The sequence below is a fragment of the Cnephaeus nilssonii genome (genome assembly GCF_951640355.1).
Source record: "Cnephaeus nilssonii genome assembly, chromosome: 14".
In the NCBI taxonomy this organism is placed as follows: Eukaryota; Metazoa; Chordata; class Mammalia; order Chiroptera; family Vespertilionidae; genus Cnephaeus; species Cnephaeus nilssonii.
The window spans coordinates 3,835,512-3,850,788 of record NC_137085.1 but is presented as its reverse complement, the minus strand read 5'-3'; the positions used below and the strand labels follow the sequence as shown (position 1 = coordinate 3,850,788).

Below are 15,277 nucleotides of genomic sequence, written 5' to 3'. Positions count from 1 at the left end.
AATGAAGCCGACTGGCTTCTTTAGGGGTTTAACTTCCTGACAGTGAGACTGACAGAAAGTTCATGTATTAAGCAAGGAAGATTTAAGTACATTCTGCAACTTTGGCCTTGTAAGCTGTAATCATTTTTAAGGTTGACGAGCATAGTTCACTATGAAATGAAGCAAGGAACTTGGCATTTATACATTGTGAGTCAATTTTGACATCAGCCTGGATTGGGAATTGACTGGAAGGTTTTGGGGTTGGACTGTGGCTACGCTTCAGTGTCTCGGTCCAGAGGCATGCATGAGCAATACTTCCCTTTGGGCTTTGGCCATTAATTTGTGGAATGGAGCAAGAACTGGAGAGGAAAATGGAGAGACTGCCTTGGATTTCCTCACATCCTGTTGAATCAAAAAAACGGTGGGAGGCCCTTTCCTTCCTGACAGAGGCCTCATCCCTTCACATGAAATTCCCAGCATCTGTCTCCGTGTAAGGGACAGTCCCTCTTGAACCCATACTTTAATCGACGGCCACCCCTGGGTATCTGCGTTCTGCCTACTCCAGGTGTTTTCCAGGCCACTGCCCCTGATTATGTAACTTTCTTTGATCAAATCCAGATGCTGCAGAATGCTTGATAGAAGAGGTCAAATGGCATTTGAGAAGAAAAGCATTACTGTATTCATGACTTTGGTTTAATTTCCTGTATGGGCCTGGTCTGCCAAGGTTGTGTGCTCATGGCCATGGGGTTGGGACACGAGAGGGAAACGAGCAAATACTTTTTAAGGACAACTTGAGAAGATGCCCTCCTCCCTCAGGGTACTTTTTAATGTTAGATTATCAATTATATAAGCATCAGCTGGCTTCCATTTATAAATTTTTTTCTTATTTTTGTAATTGTTTTTCGATGATAAAAACAATCCACATCCAAAATACAGGAAAAATTAAAGAAAATTCTAAATGTTTGTAATCTCACTTACCCTGAATTAACCACTTTTTAACTACTTTTAATGGTACTGTTAACATACCACCCTGAGTTAACTACTGTTCACATTTTAGTGTAGTTCCTTCTGGACTTTTCTCAATTTTCTCCAAAAATATTTTGAACGGCTTTATGAGCATACTAGAGGCCCAGTGCACGAATTTGTGTACGGGTGGGATCTGGCCAGCCCACCCCCATGGGGGCATATTGGGGGCTGGGCCGGCAGGGCAGAGGGGCTGCTGGAGGACTCCAGGGCCTGTCTGGCCCATCTTGCGCCAGACCCCAGCAGCAAGCTAACCTACTGGTCAGAGCATCTGCCCCCTGGTAATCAGTGCACGTCATAGCGACTGGTCGACCTGTTGACTGTCTGCTCCCTGGTGGTCAGTGTATGTCATAGTGAGTGGTTTAGCAGCCTTAGCATATCATTAGCATATTATGCTTTGATTGGTTGAATGGCCGACCAGATACTTAGCATACAGGCAGTCCTCAGGTTACGTCGTACTCAACATACATCGTTTCATTGTTATGTGGTTACGTCGCTATCTGCCATTTATTTATTAAGAAAAAAGTTCCATCATTTCAATGTATGTACATATGTGCTTTATGTTTTTTATTATTTATTTATGACAAGTAAAGGTCAGGAATTGTTACCTTTCTTTTAAAATTTTTTTAGTTTCACTTCATTACTGTTGTGTATGTGCTCCATGTGAGTGACGTAGGTGCTTGTGTAGGTGGGTTCCGACTTAGGGCGAAAATCGCGTTATGTTGCCCCTTAGGAACGAATCTCTAATGTAGGAACGGATCTCCGACGTAACCCGAGGACCTACTGTATTAGGCTTCTATTATATAGGATTCTATTTTATGGATGGGACCACAAACTAACTTACCTTGTGTTGATAAATATTTTGTACTTTTATGTTTTGCTATTTAAAAATCACTCTATATAGATCATTGTGTGGCTCTAGTAGTATAAATTCCTAGAGGTAGGATAAATATTACAGAATTTTTAAAAGACTCGGTTCATATTTCCAGTTGGCCTTCTTACACCAAGTACAAGCATAGTATGAGAGTGCCCATTTCATTGAAGTCTCACACTATTAGCCTCAAGAAAATGTACCAGCCAATTTAATGGAGAATTTGCATCTCTTTGATTACTAGAGGGTTAACCTGCTTTCTATTTTAATGGCAATTTAAGTGTTCTGTGAATTGCTTATTCATGTTTTTTTTTTAAATTTAAATTCTTTATTGTTTAAAGTATTACATAAATCTCCTTTTCCCCCCCTGACCTCTCCCCAGCCACTCCCACCCCCCAGCACATGCCCTCCCCCCCTACTGTCTGTGTCCATTGGTTGCTTATTCCTGGTTTTGGTCTATTTTTCCATAGTGGAGGGATTTGTCTTGTTCTTTTGATATGCAAAAGTTCTCTTATGCTCAGAATCATCCCTTGTCTAATTTACTTAATATAATGATGGTAGACGTTCTTTTTGCTTCCACTTAACTGACTTGCTGAATTGACCCTTGCGCTCAACTACCCTTGCCATGGCGCAGATACAGGACTGCCACGCCCCCATGTCTGCTGTGAGCACTGCTCCTGCCCCCTGGAGTTGCAGCCACACCAAAGCCAGTTGTGTTTCTTTCTGAACTGTTTTGTTGTTGTTTTTTGGATATACTTGTTGTTTTAATTACTTGGTTAATATGAAACCAGTGAAATCCAAATGTGAAAAGGTAATTCTTTCTATGAAAATGAATGCTTTAGACAGACTCAGTAAAGGCAGGTCACTTTTTAAAAATTGCTACTGGACTAGAGGTGAGGTAAGGCACCTGCGGGTAATTGGAAGGGATGTACTGGATTACATAGCAAATGGCTCTGAGTTCTCCCTCCACCTGCAGGAAAGTGGGCTGGAGGTAGACAGTGATAACAGGTAGGACTTACAGAAGAACACAGCTCCCAGCTCTGAGTGCGTATCCGCACCGAAAGGCTAGTCCTTGGCCCTATAGCCAAGACACGCAAACGGATGCATATTTCAGTGGGGAGTGGAGGTCACATATTTTAATAAAAAAATAGTAATTCCCTGCTTTAATGAGCTTTTTGTTGTTGTTAATTGATCAATCCCTCATCACGATGGCACTAAACACACTTTTAGAGCCAGTTTAAATACTCAGCAGGTCGTACCTATACCTAACACATCACTGAGCCTTTTCCACATTCACACCCTCTTCCTTTAAATTATCTGTGTCCCTGTGATTCATAAGATGAATTTATCAAGCATAGTAATGACATAATTTGGGATGCATTCTTTTAGAAAAACGATTCCTGAAGGTTTACTTCAGTCTGTATACAAAAGCTAGAATTGAAAGACCTTCGTTTATGTTCTGTTGGGTTATTCCAGAGAGTTATTAAAGAATGTCCATTTTTGAAAGTTCTCCAGTCATGTTTCTGGAAGTTTAACTTAGTCCCTTTAGATGTCCTGGGTGCCTTCAGTGGGTTTTTTGTTTTGTTTTTAAGTGAATGCTGAAGAATCAGGCCTATTCTTGTTTTTGTTGTTTTTAATCCTCACTTGGGGATATTCTTGCATTGATTTTTAGAAAGAGTGGAAGGGAGGGGGAGAGACAGAGAAAGAGAAACAACAACGTGAGAGAGACATCAATTGGTTGCCTCCCACCCATTCCCTAACTAGGGCCAGGGATTGAGCCTGCAACAGAGATATGTGGCCTTGATCGGAATTGAACCCAGGACCCTGAATTCAGTCTGCAGGCTGGCGCTCTATCCACCGAGCCAAACCAGCTAGGGCAGGCCTATTCTCGAGATGGGTGTTATTGCCCAAGAAAAGATATTTGGATGTCCTCTAAATCCATAAAGAGAAAAAATTAAAACAGTTTTGTTTTGTTACCATTTGGGTATGGCTTAAGTATGTGATAGATCTTTCTTTCAAATTAGAATCCCCCCCCTTTAAGTTTGATTTCTTATTGTAGTTTTCTTAAAAGAGTGTTCATATTTCATTTCATAATATCCTTACAACTGTTAAGATCCACTTGGAGGAGATTTGCTGGTTTCAAAGAACCCTTGTGCATATTTGTCATCATCACAGAAATTCTAGAGCGGTTGAGTGTACTTCAAGAAAAAGAAAGGCAGGAAGAAACTTCAGGAGAAAATAATGAATGATTTGACCCTGTGGTGACTAATAGTAAAGTATTAAGAGGTGTTTATTGGTTTTCAACCTTTAGAATCTACCTATAGACAAAGCATGAAAGATTTTGTTATTACAGAAGAGAAGACACGCTAACTCTCACAGGGTAAACGGAAGAGGAAAGAAGGCCCTTTGCAGAGTGAGCAGAGTGAGGAGAGCTGGAAGGAAGGCGAGGATGTTAACACAGCTTGTGAAGTAGATCGTTGAGGGACTCTGTCTCTAGCTGGTGGGAAAAGACATAAAGGTGCAAGTCTGTTACTGAAAACACAAAGGTAACCAGGAGTGGCTAGCGCAGGAGAGATGGGGGAGGGACGCAGGGTCTAGTGATACAGCTTACGTTTAGAGAGTTGGAAATGATGGCCAAAAAGAGAGCTGTTGCCTCCAGGTGTAAAGGAGAGTGGATGGAAAATATTTGTTTTTCATTGTAAGCCCTTCTGTAATATTTGATTTTGAAATGATGTGCATATGTTTGTAAACTTAAGAACGTTTTAAAGCAAGAAACTTGCCCTCCATACTAGAACATAAGCAGTGGCAGACTTACGAGGATGGATTATTTCCAATTCATTTTGAATTGGTGCATTTAAATGGCTGAAACTACTTGGGAATACCACCTTGGAATGCAAATACTTAGTGTTTTTCACAAGACTTTGGAAAGGAAGAGTCCATTCTTTACACCACCTTTCTTTTAACATGTAAAGTGCACAGGCGTTAAGAAACAAAACAAATTAGGAATGTATAATTGGAAATAACATTTTTTTTTGCTCATGAGAATAAAAGTAATTTTTCCCTAGTTATTTTTTTAAATTTCTTCTATTCCCTGTTTCTCTTCCAGAAGCCCTCCAAAGGCCAGTAGCATCTGACTTCGAGCCCCAAGGTCTGAGCGAAGCAGCTCGTTGGAACTCCAAGGAAAACCTTCTCGCTGGTCCCAGTGAAAATGACCCCAACCTTTTTGTTGCACTGTATGATTTTGTGGCCAGTGGGGATAACACGCTAAGTATCACTAAAGGTAAAAGGGCTGTGGGCAGAGGTGGTAGTTGCAAGAGCCAGAAATTGGGTGAAACTGTGGCTTGATTATTCAACCCTTTGCTGATTAAAAGAGCAGTTTAAAGTTTGGAATGCAGAGATATCCAAAAAAGAGTCACTTCTCTTGAGAGGAGTTCCAGTGTAGTAGTCCTTCACGAAAGAGCTTTCCTTCTTCTATACTGAAAAAGATACCGGACCAGACACAGAAAAACACTTAAAAAAAGTTTTTATTGATTTCAGAGAGGAAGGGAGAGAGAAGGATAGAGAGATAGAAACACCAGTGATGAGAGAGAATCATTGATCAGCTGCCTCCTGCACATCCCCTACTGGGGATTGAGCCTGAAAACCTTTTATGTGCCCTGGCCTGGAATTGAACCAGTGACCTCTTGGTTCCTGGTCAGTGCTCAACTGCTGAGTCACAACAACCGGGCAAAACACTTTAAAAAAAAAGAAAGAAAGAAAAGGTATTTTTTTTCCTAAAAAGCTTCTTGTATTAGGGCACTTGAGTAAACAAAACATAATAGATCTCTAAAAACTGAGGCTATATGTTTATCTCGGTTTTCAGTACAAATAGGAAGCTTCATATAAAATGTACTCTTACACACTTAAAATGCATACATTTATGTGGACTTGTTGAAATGAAATAGGTATTTAGGAATTTGGAGATTTTTAGTAATCATACAAGACTAAGTGAGAATGAGCGAATTAGCCTATGAAGCTGATGTGTCTGATTTGCTTCTTTTCTTCTAAGGTGAAAAGCTCCGGGTTTTAGGCTACAATCACAATGGGGAGTGGTGTGAAGCCCAAACCAAAAATGGCCAAGGGTGGGTCCCAAGCAACTACATCACACCCGTCAACAGTCTGGAGAAACATTCCTGGTACCATGGGCCGGTGTCCCGCAACGCTGCAGAGTACCTGCTGAGCAGTGGGATCAACGGCAGCTTCCTGGTGCGGGAGAGCGAGAGCAGCCCCGGGCAGAGGTCCATCTCGCTGAGATATGAAGGCAGGGTGTACCACTACAGGATCAACACAGCTTCTGATGGCAAGGTAGGGCCCCAGCCAGGGGGGCTGACGGGCAGGGGAGGGCGTTATTCTCTGGCCAGGAGAACCCAGAGGTCCTGATGGCTGGGTTGATAGTTACTGCAACAAAACTCAACCAAGAAGGGCTTTGAAAAAGCTTTCCAGTAAACAGCAGGTATCACTTTATTAGCCTTCTGAAAGACCCTCTATTGAGGACCAATCACATGTTATTATAAGGGCTGGTGTGGTTCTCTCATTGTCCTGCTGGACTTTTGCTGTTAGCAGTTTCATAAGATAAGTGGAATATCTGTTGGGATTCGTACATACCTCTTACATTAAGACTCTTTTTTGTAACAAATCTCTTATGATGGTAATTTATCCTCAGTGAGGAAAGTTGAGATAAAGATGGATATTTTAAAAATCAGAAGCCACCTTAATAGCACCTCCCCAAAATAAGTCTGGTCCATAGCTTTCTTTCTATGGATAAAATCATGTGTGTGTCTAGACACAGTTGTTATACAAAAATGGGATCACATTATACCCGTAGATTTCCAAACCCAGACTAGTTTTGTAAAGAGGTTGATATACTAGATGGTTTTGTCATCTTCATACAAAGGGTTCTTAGGAGTCCGCCAAGGGAAGAGAGGAATGAACACTTAGCGAATTCCTACTGTGTGCTGGGGCATTTCATCTCTTAGTCGATCTTCAGGACAGATATTGCTGTAATCTGCATTTTTGCATTATGAATGGATGGTCAGAGGAATGACATTTCTTGCCCAAGATTAATGGATGGAACTAGGCTGCAACCCCATTGTCCGCTCAGTCGTTGACGGTGTAGATAGATGAATTGTGGGGGTGGGTCCAGGTGGTGTATGTATTCTTTAATTATATGTAATACATGCACATGGTTTGAAAAAAATGAATTACAATGAAAAGAAATTTTGTCTCCTAACTTAGTACCCTACCCAGAGGCAAACACTGTAACCAGTTTCTTCCAGAGTTACCCGATGTATATATGTTTACATTTGAAAAATAAACGATGCATATTGCACGGTGTTGTGCATCTTGCTTTTCTCACCTCACCTGAGAATATGTTCTGGAGATTGTTTATGGCGGCACATTTAGAGCTGCCATCCTTACTAATGATGCCTAGCTGATGGACCCTCATGTATTTAAGTAGTCCCTGCTGGTGGATGGGTAGGTTGTTTTCAGCCTTACCTAGTGCAGTTTGGAAAAACACTGCACGGACTACTTTGTGTACAGCGGAGCATATGCAAGTTGTTGCTAGAACTGGTGGAAGGGTATGTGCATATACATTTGTGTGGATATCACCCACTTGCCTTCTGGGAGATTGTACAAATGTGCTTTCTTACCAGCAGGGTATAAGAGAGCATGTTTTTCCTCACCCTCCTCAGCAGCACACTAGCAGACTTGTAAAAACATCTCTCGGATTGGTAAAGCTGGTATCTTGTTACATTTAATATGCAGGTGTCACATTTTGAATGATTCCTATGCCTTTAACTAAGTTCATCTTTTCCTACATAGTTGACATACACCAAATTTACATACATATTTAGGTCTGTTGATCTCTCTTCTTCCATTGGTCTTTCTGTACATGTGCCAATACCAGACTTTTAATTTGTAGTGCTTTATAATGTTTTAATGTCTGGTAGGGCTAGTGCCCTCTTCTTCATCTTTTTAGCATTTTTATGATTATTCTCACACTTTCATTTGTACCATCCATACAAATGTATGTAGTGTATACATATGTATGTATATTTCATGTTCTTACCTGTTCTTTTCGCATGTGTTAAAGTCTTTTGGCCAAAGTCCTGCTGCCAGTTTCTGATGCTTTTCGTCACGGCAGACATCTTGGTGCCAGCACTGTGGTTTGTGTGGCAGGCAGCATGGTCGCTGTGGATGTGTGACTAGAGATCAGTCTCATCGGCTTGTTTCTCAGGACTTAGCCCGGATGTGGAGCTAGGTCCTTCCATTCCGCAGACGTAGGCCCTTGGAGGCCTTGTCTTCAGACCACAGGGTGCCTTTTTAATGAGTCAGAACAGCGGAGTGCACCTAACGGAGGTGATTTCTTGCAGCTGACACGTTGCTTCCCGTCTGTGCTGCTTATCCGAGGCAGGCCATGCTGCATGGTCATCAGTTGAGGTTTGTATTGAACGGGGTAGTGGTCTCTTCTCCCCGGATGTTTAATCAGCACCCTTGCAGGCAGATGCAGGCAGGCATGATCTAGTTTGACAACTCACAGGGAGAGAGCACGGCCGACGTGTAGGATGCATGACTTGCAGACTCTGAGAGTCAGCCGACGAAGATAACCCTCCGTCTAAAAGCTGGTGTGCGCCAGGGGTTCCTTTCACTCCAGGTGCAGCACAGGAAGCTCATTTGATCAGGCACTGCCCACCACCGAGCAGCTCATCAAAGGCCTAGGCCTCTCACCCTTCTCCCTCCCTGACAAAGACCTCCCGTTAGCTGTTTGCACCTGGAGGCGTCTTGGCCCACAGGGTCATCTGGCAGACCGTCTGCAGAGGCTCCTCTCGGGAGGCCGTGTTGGGTGGGGTCCTGCTCCTGGAATGTGTGGAACAGCATCAGAACAGAGAGGCATCGCGGTGACTCGAGACAGTGTGGCTAGGCACTGACAGCGCTGCTCGTGCAGAGCTCTGCTGCAGTCCTTTCGGGATTTCCAAGAAGAAAATGGAAGGTTGGTAGGAGGGACGGGCTGGGGCTGAATAAGTTTAATTCTTGATCTTCAGAAAACAACGGGATTTCAAAGATTCTTCTGTAAGGCTCCAGAGGATTTCTTCTGTCTCCACCCTCTTGGCTCTGATTTGCCTCTCCGTGTTCTGAGCTCTCGGCAGCAGTCGCAGCCAGTCAGCCCAGGGCCACCAGCTCAGGACCCAGAGCCCAGGACTGGGGGGCGAGGCGGGGGGCGGTGCTTAGAGCTGGACTCTTGAAAGGGCCACACCAGACTGAGTCACTGCTGTTGCCTTAGTCTGGACAGCTTAAAAATCTTCAGATATCCTGGGACTTGGATGTCATTCTTCCATGCTTCCTCAAAATTTGTGATGCTCTGCCAACAATGTGGAATTAAAGACTGACTTTTATTCACCACCCCCTCCAAGTCCTTCTTAGTTCTTCTGGTTGTGTCTTCACGTTACTTCTGTGCGGTGCCCCTGTCAGGTCCCACAATTTCTTACAGCCCTTGATGGAGTCTTTTCGTTGAAGAGATGCCCACTGACACTTACTTTCTCAGTCTGCTGGAGTGGCAGGCTCAGGTTGACAGGAGTGGAATTCGGGCTTAGGCTTTAGCAGAGGTGGCAGGATGGGCCAATGTGTAATCTCTAGACTTTTAAGATTGATGCCCCCTGACAGAGGCTCGGCAGGTGCAGACATCCTGGTGAAAAGCCTGCTAACCTGGCTGACCTCCCCTTGAGGAGGAGCCTGGGAGCATTGTTGAGCACTGCTCAATTATTAAGTACCGCCTCCTGCTGGTATGTGAGAGGCTCTCAGGGGCAGGGCGCTCCTGGCCGAGAGCCTGTACACAGTACACCTACGGTGGGACTCCAGGGTCAGGCAGCTCAAGGGCACACAAGGCTAAGCTCTGATAAGCCTGTGAGACGCTGTCAGGAGGAAAGCCGTTCCTGTTGAGTTTCTTTGACAAGCCCTGTCTTTCGGGTTCCTGCTGGATCAGGAAGAGGCCCAGCCCTGGCTGAGCAGCCAGAGTGTTTCTGTAACCGGCTGCATAGCATAATGACATGCCATTCATAATGCTAATTTCACTTTCTTCTCTGCACATGCCATGAATTCCTGATGGAGATTACCCAGTTCACTAGCAAAAGCTGCTAAAAAACTAGAATTAATCGGGGAAGCCAGCAGACTTCTTGACTGTTAGAAGATGGCTGTGCAGTGCATTTAAGGAAGAGTAATTTTAATACTTAATAAGTGTCGGTATATAAATTTTATGTTGAAAGATGAACTGAGTCACAGGGTCTGTAAACTTAATTATTGAAAAGGGTGAAGTTGGTCCATTCATTGAGAGCTCCCATAACTCTGAAATGTCTAACCGAGGAGCCTGTGAGGGAATCAAATGAGACCGAGAACAAATTCTACATAAACTGGGGCTTGGGGAGCCATTAGCATTCTGGCAATTGAAGGAGCGTGATCTCCGGGTTGGGGAGCACTCCTTTCGAGCTGAGGCGGAGAAATAGACAATGAGCCTGGCTCCCAGGTGACCTGCCTGTGCTGTGCCAGTGATTTCCAAGGTGGGGGATGCTCTGAGTCCAGGGAGTGCCTTCTCTCCTCGCCATTGCTTGGTAGGGAAGGCACTGTACGCTTAGCTGAGCCAAGAGAGGACTTGGAGCATCGCAACCTGAAGTAAGCATTAGCACGCCTGGCAGACTTTTCCAGAGAGAGGTGGGGCTTTAAGAGCTGACCCCACATCCCACTGGGTCTCTGTGAACTGCACTTGTGTTGGGACTAACACTGATGGATGCTGTGCATGCTGAGGGCAGGCTGACTGCGCTCCCCTGTCCCCTGCAACACGGCATCTATTCAGGCGCCTGAGCATGTCGCACGGCATGTCCCTAGAGGAGGTCACTTCGAGGCGCGCTCGGGCATAAAATGGGGCCTTCTGGTGGCCTCCTCCTTACCCTCCAAGGTCCTGCCGTATGGAGGCACCATCTCACAGAGGGACGAGCTCCCCAGGCCTGTGGAGTCTTTCTGGATAATTCCCGAATTGCTCAGAATTTTATCTTTGTAGGGTTGCTACCAAAAGATGGTAAGTTATAAACCTGTAAGCTAAGGTTTGCCATTGGCTTGCCTGAGTTTTAACAATTCCTTTATGTTATCTCCCTAAGCAGCAAAAAAAGAAAATCTCCTTGTTAATGAATCTTATTTAATATTCTGTTGAGGGTTATAGAAGGGATCAGCTTGTACTAGTATATTTGTTATTTCCTTCCTTTAAAATATTTTAACTGCCTGGTATTACAGCATACAGAAAGTCATGGAGCCTACCATAACCAACAGCCAAGGCCTTGGCCCTGCCACGTGTGTTCAGGCTTTTTCTTCCCTTTTCTTCGTTTAATAAGATGTTACAGCTACAGCCGACTGGTCCTGTTCCTCCTTCTCTCTCCTGCCCCAGGCATCATCACTGTTCCAAATCTTCATTCCTCCTTCCCACACCTTTGCAATTTGAGCAAGTCTTACAAACACGTAATCGTGATTTTGAGTATTCTTTCTGCCTTCTTCAGGATCGTGGGCTGGCCTCAGTGAGCCAGTCGATTCAGTTATATGCCTGGAGTCCACATGTTCTGTGGGGGTTTAATGTGGAATTGATTTCCTCACCACATCACTGAAGCAGAGAAGAAAAAGGATAGCTGTCACCATCCACATGGCCGCCCTCTGTCTCCTTCCTTTGCCTCCCCCATCTCTGTTGTGTCTAGATGAGAACTCCTGGGGGAGCAGCTCCCTGCCCAGCTGCTCACCGCTGCACGTATCAGAGAGACTCACGTGCACTGGTGTCTGAAAGCCGCCTCCTGACTTCCTGTGGTGGGAAAGCCTGTGCGGCCCTCCAAGGCCTGGCTCTTCCTGAGGAGCACTGACCAGCACCCCACGGGCACCCACTGCTGGGCCTCGCAGGGCTGGGCCTCTGATGCTTCTTACTCCGCCCAAATCCAGGAAGTAGGAATGAGAAGGACATTTATGCTTTGTTTAGTAATTTTCATCTCTGATCACTGTTTAGTTCTAGATTATATCATTATAGGTAATAATGATAGGTTTTAACCCTTTGCACTCGCTTGCTTTTTTCTCGATTCCTTTATTGTAATGCTAACCGTGTTGAGTCACACTCGACATCCGAGTGCAAAAGGTTAATAAACATACTAATCCTATATAATAAAAGGCTAATATGCAAATTGTCCCCTCGACTGGGAGTTGGGGAGTTCAACCAGAGGGTGGGGCCAGCTAGCCAACCTCACGCGTCCCCTCCCCGAGCCGGCCTGCCCAGTCAGTCCCCATCGATCGGCCCCCATCAGGGCAGGCTGGCCGGACCTCACCTGTGCACGAAACAGGACCTCTAATTTTTAAATATTTCCTAATCAAGCAATACTTTTAAAAGTTCTAACCTTCACTACTATAATCAGCAACTATTATCAAGTACCTATTATGTGATCATTCTTGTTCTCAACATTGGGAATACAGGATAAAAATGGATATTTCAGGGCTTTGCTCTCAAGTAGCTGACATTCTAGTAGGTGGGACAGACAATCAACAAGCGGATAAGACGGAATTATCAGTTAGTGGTGAGTGTGGTGCAGAGGAGTAAGACGGGATATGATAGTGCTGGGTGATGGCTTTAGATCGGGTGGTCAGGGAAGAGTTTTTGGACATTTACACTGGGCTCAGGATGGCGAGAGAGAACCAGGCATGTACTAGTAAGGGTTAGGTAGGTGGGGGATTTCACTCAGGAAGCAGATGCAGTGGCCCAGGGGCATTTTACTGCATCTTTCTGCTTTAGCAAGTAAATGATAGCCTGGGTAGCTCTTGGTCCTGAGTGGAGAGCCCTTTATCTGAGGGTTTGCTGTGCATACATGAAGGCTCAGCAAAGCTGGTTTATTGGAGTTGAGTTTGTCTTTACTCTGTGGGCTCTTTTCCGCAGCTCTACGTCTCCTCCGAGAGCCGCTTCAACACTTTGGCCGAGTTGGTTCATCATCACTCAACGGTGGCCGACGGGCTCATCACCACTCTCCACTACCCAGCCCCCAAACGCAACAAGCCCACTGTCTACGGTGTGTCCCCCAACTACGACAAGTGGGAAATGGAGCGCACGGACATCACCATGAAGCACAAGCTGGGAGGAGGCCAGTACGGGGAGGTGTACGAAGGCGTGTGGAAGAAATACAGCCTGACGGTGGCCGTGAAGACCCTGAAGGTAGGCCGGCCCCGCGGCTGGGAGGCCAGGAGAGCCCTCTGCTGCCCGCGCTCAGTGAGAGGCGGTTCGTCGCCTGCGGGTGTGCAGAGGGCCCTTCCCAGGGGCTCCTGCTGCACACAGGGCCCAGGGGTCCATGGGTGCGAGGAGTTGGCTCCTCAGTCTCTTGTCATCTGTTCCTTTGTACGTTGAGTCATTCTCCTAATCTCAGTGTGTTTCCACATATGGGAGGGCTGAGAAGTGCTGTGGTTTTTGGTGTAAAAAGATGAGTCATTTGGAGAAGTTTTTTTCATTCTATGGCAAGAGTCTTTTAAAGCCGTGGGTTTCCGTTCTGTTTGTGTGGCATTTGAATCACTTCCTATTGAGAGTTAAGGGAAGGAAGGAAGGAAATAAAAACCTACAGTTTTGAAAGGAGATTTAACCAAAATGCGTTTGACATTTCTGTGGGTTTTTGTTGGCAGCTTTGAAAAGCAAGTGCTATTTGTTTCTTAGCAGGTTCCAGTTCTCTTTATTGTGTGTCCAGACTTCTGGAATTAAGGAGACATTAGGCTTCTCACTAACGCGGATCCCCTACCCCGCCCCCTTCTTTCTTCTTATCTGTGACTTTCATCCTCTCAGCTAACACATAGTGTTTGGCTGGCCTTTCCAGGCGGTTTGTTTTCCTTTTGAAGTTCTTTGAAAGCTTTAGGATGCCAAGGGAAGGAAGTTTTAATTTGCAGCCTTCTTCCCTGTGTGATCCGCGCTTTCCCTATGGTGAGAGTGTCCCCTAGTGGTGACCTGCATGATTTTCAGTTGTTTTAAGTGAACTCTGTGTGGAGGGATGTGTGCCCAGAAATTGAGAGAGTCAGCCCCTTTTTGTAGCTAAAGGAAAAGAACTGAAACATCCACTGCCGAGAAAAAGGACCCAGCTATGTGCACGCTTCTCAAACGGCAGGCAGGCGCACGCAGCGAGACGCAGCGAGACCGTGCAGCCAAAGCGCTCGCCTTTTAGGGACTCCATCCCTCTCCTGATACCCTCCCTCAGAGGCACGGGAAGGCGGAAGTGACGATTCCTGGCTAATAAAAAGGGACGCTTTAGAGAAAAGATCACATTCTTTAGTCCTAGCAACCAAAAGAGCTTCCTGGCTCTGTATTAAATGTGACCCCTGAGATCTGTCCTGGGGCAAGACTGACATTTGTGTGTGTGTGTGGGGGCGTGTTGCGGGGGGTGTTGTGGTTTGGGGTCACCTTGTGGACTCCTAAGTATTTCCCAGATGGGATTTTTAAAATTTAATAAGCATTTATGAGTTCCTTACTTTTGTTTGCCAGACCCTGCACTTAAAACTGGGGTTGTGAAATAAATTAGAAGTCTTCACTTCAGGCTAGTCTAGGTAGTTAGAATGGTTTGGTTAGTAGTAGGCATAGGCAGTCTAGTTAGTAGGAGAAATGAGCAAGTATATCCATAATTGTAGTGAGTGTGATAAGGGCCACGTAAAGTATGAGCGTGGCGCTATGTCATTTCAGGAATGAATGGAGGGCTGCCCAGTGAGCTCTGCTCGGTGGGGAGGGAGCTTGAAGGGAATCGGGAGCCAGGGCCATCGTGGAGGAGCAAGCCCTGGCCAAGGGAACAAAGGTCAGGAGAGACAGGTGGAGGGCAGAGAGGGCACAGCCAGGGGGCTTGAACCCGGCTGAGGAGCTGGGATACTATCCTGGAGGCAGTGGGGCCCCGTGAAGGGCTTGATGCACAGGAATATGATGCTAGGGTTTGTGCTTCACAGGGATGGCTACATGGTGAGCCCTAGGAAGAACTAAACCGCCGCCGCCCTGCCGCTTGCAGACCAGGGTGCACAGAAAGGGGTGCGTGCTTGTGCTGCAGCATCTCCGTTTAGCGCTCAGTTGAGGACTCGGCCCCGGGACACTGGGCCTTGACCTGTTAAAAGCCTGGTGTCACCCACACATTTGCCAGGATTTGCAGAATGAAACGAGGAAGACTGAAAGTACAAAATACTCTGGATTTCAATCCAGGCAAGACTTGCGTGAAAACTTTAAAAAGAGGTGGAGCTCGTGCGACTTGAAGCCGATCTGTGGTGGTGGTTTCTGAGCAGCTGAAGAAGGAAGGGGGTTTCAGAGTAGGGACTCCTGCAGCTCGTGGTGCTGGTAGTTGCTTATGC

The 15,277-nt window shown here is 45.6% G+C and overlaps 1 protein-coding gene across 2 annotated transcripts in view; it reads left to right on the top strand.

Annotated features, from left to right (window-relative positions):
* ABL1 (ABL proto-oncogene 1, non-receptor tyrosine kinase) overlaps nucleotides 1–15,277 on the top strand; it is a 95,796-nt gene that overhangs the window by 63,978 nt on the left and 16,541 nt on the right. For both annotated transcript variants that reach the window (XM_079789839.1, XM_079789840.1), the window contains exons 2-4: nucleotides 4,980–5,153; nucleotides 5,922–6,217; nucleotides 12,858–13,130. In XM_079789839.1, the coding sequence (XP_079645965.1) occupies nucleotides 4,980–5,153; nucleotides 5,922–6,217; nucleotides 12,858–13,130 (743 nt within the window). The remainder of the gene's footprint in view (nucleotides 1–4,979; nucleotides 5,154–5,921; nucleotides 6,218–12,857; nucleotides 13,131–15,277) is intronic.